This window comes from Brachyhypopomus gauderio, unplaced genomic scaffold, assembly GCF_052324685.1.
Source record: "Brachyhypopomus gauderio isolate BG-103 unplaced genomic scaffold, BGAUD_0.2 sc60, whole genome shotgun sequence".
NCBI lineage: Eukaryota > Metazoa > Chordata > Actinopteri > Gymnotiformes > Hypopomidae > Brachyhypopomus > Brachyhypopomus gauderio.
The window spans coordinates 556260-561259 of NW_027506881.1; the positions used below are offsets into that span (position 1 = coordinate 556260).

General features: G+C 46.4%; 1 protein-coding gene across 1 annotated transcript in view; it reads left to right on the forward strand.

The window, feature by feature from the left end:
• The window catches only part of stxbp5a (syntaxin binding protein 5a (tomosyn)), a 43237-nt gene that overhangs the window by 18993 nt on the left and 19244 nt on the right, over positions 1-5000 (forward strand). The window contains exon 11 of the mRNA XM_076988051.1: positions 2379-2599. Within this exon, the coding sequence (XP_076844166.1) occupies positions 2379-2599 (221 nt within the window). The remainder of the gene's footprint in view (positions 1-2378; positions 2600-5000) is intronic.

The following is a 5000-nucleotide window of genomic DNA, read 5'->3' on the forward strand; positions in this document are numbered from 1 at the left end:
CTGGGTATGACCTCCACCCGTACTGGGTCTGATCTCCACCCGTACCGGGTATAACCTCCACCTGTACTGGGTATAACCTCCACCCGTACTAGGTCTGACCTCCACCCGTACTGGGTATAACCTCCACCCGTACCGGGTCTGATCTCCACCCGTACTGGGTATAACCTCCACCCATATCGGGTCTGATTTCCACCCGTACTGGGTATAACCTCCACCCGTACCGGGTCTGATCTCCATCCATACTGGGTATAACCTCCACCTGTACTGGGTATAACCTCCACCCATACTGGGTATGACCTCCACCTGTACTGGGTATAACCTCCACCCGTACTGGGTATAACCTCCACCTGTACTGGGTTTCAGCTCCACCTGTACTGGGTCTGACCTCCACGTGTTGTAAAAAGTGCTGCATAAATTCATTAGATTTTGACGCACACACCCTCAGACAACTGCTTTTATTGAACATGAAAACACACAGACACACTCGGGGAGAATTTGTCAGGGAATCAGGGAATGCCAAATTCACCAAACCTCCATGTTTTTGGACTGTGGGAGGAAACCGGAGATCCCGGAGGAAACCCACACAGACACGGGGAGAACATGGAAACTCCACTCAGATAGGGACTTGAACCCAAGACCCCAGTGCTGAGAGGCAAACGTGCTAACCACCAAACCACCATGCTGCCCAGTATATATTCTCTACAATGTAATTGTATGCCAATTAGCCCACAACAGTAGAGACGACACATTGAACACAGGGACCGTTGTGTGTCCAGCAGACGGCGTCATGATAGTAGTGTAATATTATTATTATTGCAATGATGCGTGTCACAAGATCATTAAAGCAGCGTCCAGTGAGTCTTATAAAGAGGCAGCGTACTGAGAGAGAGAGAGAGAGAGAGAGAGAGAGAGTGTGTGTGTGTGTGTGTGTGTGTGTGTGTGTGTGTGTGTGTGTGTGTGTGTGTGTGTGTGTGTGTGTGTGTTGGGGCATGTGTATATGGTTGTGTGCGTACTGAGAGAGGGAGTGTGTGTGTGTGTGTGTTGGGGCATGCGTACATGGTTGTGTGCATACTGAGAGAGGGAGTGACTTACAGGTGAAGTGACTGCTCTGTGGAACATCGTGTAATGGATGGAAGGTGAGAGGGGAGAGTTGTAAGAGGGGAGAGGTGAGAGGTGAGAGGGGAGAGGTGAGAGGTGAGAGGTGAGATGGTAGCTCAGTATGAACACAGAAGTGTTGAAGCAGATCAGTGGTCTGACATGGTGTCCTGGGTTCACTGGTATCTCAATAATTCCAAACCATTCAGAGCACAAGTGCACAAAGCCACTCTACACCGATCTACACTCCACTCCACCCATGACGATCAGGTTGGGGTGCTGGTTGGTGTGGTGGTGGTTTTAGTGGTTTAGTGGTTGGTCTCTTCTACACACAGAGCTGGTGAACTGGACCATCCGTGCTGTGGAATACCCAAGTGGTCTTTAGCCGTCCTGACAGGGCCAGACTTCAGGCAGACAAAGACAGGATGGCGGCTTCACAAGTGCCGTTGCGAGGGCCACCTGTATGAGTCAACGCAGTAGACGTCTCCCTCCTCCAGAGAACGGAGGCAGAGCTGTGAGCTTCCATTAGTAATTCTGCCTGAATGTGGGCTAATTAAAGCTCCCGTCCTCACGAGTCCTGTGAACGCAGCCTCTTCACACGGCGTGTTTTGTCTTCGCTGTGAGGGGAGACATCGGGACGTCTTCCCTTGCTGCAGGTTAATGTCCATGATTAAAGTTCCCACTGGGGATCGTCCTGGTTGTGTCATGGATGTCTTCTTTCTGTGTGATGTAAAATCCCTGCGTGCCTGTGTTTGGCTCTGGTCCTCACAGAGGGACATACCCCAGCAGCTGACTGACCCCTAAACGTCATTTAGTCCCATTTTAGCCATAATCATGATAAACTACTAATCCCACAACTCTAGCTGTTTCCTCATATTTATCTTGTTGCTTGAAGCTCAGTATGGCAGATTATTAATGATCTTATTGTATAGATATGCTAAATAAGCAAAGGCTACCTTCTAACAACCAACTGGCTTTGCACACAATACATTTAATTATGAAAAGATTTAATTAACATAGATTTGCACTTCAGACATAGAAATATGAAGACTAATTAGGTACGAAGCAATAATCTTGCTAAGATAAAATGGCTCTATTAGTCTGAGTCTTTTTCTTTAGTAGTACTTGAATTGCACATTTGAGCCCATTCAGGTGTATGTACTGTACACGTATGCACTGTGTCACCTTTGACCCAATTAATAATCCTCCACACGCATGATAAATAGTGGACGTGTCTCCCTGGTAACGTGTTAAACCTGGACTCCATTTCCCATGATGCTCAGTAATGCTCCAGGTGCTGTACAAGCTGAAGACAGCCAAGGTGTTTGAGAAGTCCCGCAGTAAGGACGATAGGCCGAGCACGGAGATCGTAGACGAGGACCCATTCGCCGTCCAGCTCTTGTCCTGGTGTCCGGACAGCCGAATGTTGGCCGTGACCGGCGTGTCCGCACACGTCATCATATACAGATTCAGCAAACAGGAGGTCACCACCGAGGTCATCCAGGTGAGCGCGACGTACCTGCGTGTCCATCAGCTCCTGTAAGTGGCTGATGTATTCGACACGTGTATAATATAAATACCTTTTCATGAATGATTATATTATACATGTGGTCATCAGTGAATTTACCATGTTCCTCTACTCATGAACAAAACTGGACCTTCTCACTTTCTCTTACTCTTTCTCTCTCTTTCTTTCTCACTCTTTCTCTCTCACTCTTTCACTTTCTCTCTGCCTGCATTTCCATCTCTGTCCATCTCATCGCCTCTCTGTCCTTCTCCGAGTTATTTTAGCCTCTTGATGACAGCTATGACTCACGGTGGTGATAATAATAATATGCTCCTCCACTCTTCATTAAAATTGTGTGTGAATGTGTGTGTGAATGTGTGTGTCTGTCTGGGAGAGAGAACAGTATTACTTAGGCTCTGTATGTTCTAGATTTAATATTTTCCTGAACATTCATGTTGACTCGGTAATTAACATTAATTAAGTCATGGGTTATAGCCTTTATAGTATCAGACTGCAGTGCAGCTTTTATAAGTGCTGTATGTCTAATGCAAGCACATGTAGGTTGTCAGTATATGTACTGTAAGGTGTGTATGAAACAGTAATCTATTTCCTGTTGTGTTGCCTGATTTCTCCAGTACGTTGGTTTTGAAAAACCAGCAGCCATATCTGCAATATTGGACACCGTAGTGCGTTTCACAGCGTGTCAGAAATGCTGTATTTGAGCAAGTCGCATTGCTGACCGGCTCATGCTCAGAGTGAGGAGAGGTGGCGCCCCCTCCTGGTGGTGTCTGTCTCGCGCTCGTGCTCCTCACTTACTGAACTGAGTTCACACACGTGTTATGTTTGTCTGGTGAGTTTGAGACTGGGATGAAACCGTGCGACGTGTCTGGGTGAGGTGCTTCTAACGCTACACTGGCTCCTTTCACGCTGCCCCTATTGGACACACGTAATTGCACTAATAGATATCAGCCTCCCTTGGTAATGTCTTCTTGTCTTCGAGCGCCCCACTTCCTGTCCCTGACATTAGTGTTTATTAGTTTTAGACCAAGCTACAGCAGTGCCAGCTACAGCGCCCTCTGCTGGTGATGGAGGTGATTGATTGTGATCTGGTCCGAGGCCTGTGTGCTGTTCAGTCTTCATTCACTGGTCATTCATCATTCGCTCCACACTGCTGTGCTGATGGAGGTTTTGCCCCCTCTTGTGCTGTCTGTCCACCCACTCTGCTCTACGCCCCCTAGTGGTGGTCTGTGTCTATGACACACAGGTGAATGGGTATTTGTGTCAGTAGCAGTATTCTTTAGTCATTTATATAATATATGTGTAATATATACTGAAGTGTATGTGGTGTATCAGGAGGGTTGCTGCTTGTTAAGCTCTCCAGTGTCTAAATGTGACCTACAATGTTGATAACGTTTCTTTGGTTGGTTGAGCAGCTGTACAGTGATTGGCTGGTTGAGCAGCTGTACAGTGATTGGCTGATTGATCAGCTGTACAGTGATTGGCTGGTTGAGCAGCTGTACAGTGATTGGCTCGTTGAGCAGCTGTACAGTGATTGGCTGGTTGAGCAGCTGGACAGTGATTGTTTGGTTAAGTAATTGGACAGTGATTGGCTGGTTGATCTGCTGTACAGTGATTGGCTGGTTGATCTGCTGTACAGCAATTGGCTGGTTGAGCAGTTGGACAGTGATTGGCTGGTTGATCTGCTGTACAGTGATTGGCTGGCTGATCTGCTGTACAGCGATTGGCTGGTTGATCTGCTGTACAGCGATTGGCTGGTTGAACAGCTGGACAGTGGTCTTCTTCACTGACTGTGAAGTTTGATCCTCAAGGCTTGCCTGCTTTCTAAGACGTACCGTCATCTCTAAAAATGGACCAAAGTGTTTGCCATAGCTCAGAATAGCAGTGGCACCCATCTGATCACGACCACTGAAGACTCCTTAACAACATGATGCAGTGTGTGTGTGTGTGTGTGTGTGTGCGTGTGTGTGTGTGTGTGTGTGTGTGTGTGGTCTCCCAGTGCTAATTGCTGCGGTACAAGCGCTATTTTCTTCTCAACTACATTTGACTTTAACTTCATTGCAAAATTAGAGGTATTGGATTAAAGGTGAGAACTGTGTAAATTAGATTAACCATTACCTTAGATTATCCACCAACATAATGGACTTCATGTATGTGACAGTTCTGGGTTGCCCTATGTATTATTTCTGTAAGACTCAGCCAGTGTTTATATTTATACTGTGTTTATATTTGATCAGTATTTATATTTATACTGTGTTTAGTTTTTCTTGTTGGTAATGCCAAATGCTCTTTTTCCCGTGGATGGGCAGACAATTTAAGTTTAGGGTCGGCATGGTAACTAGACATGCTCTTTCTTGTACAAACTATAAACATACAGTGT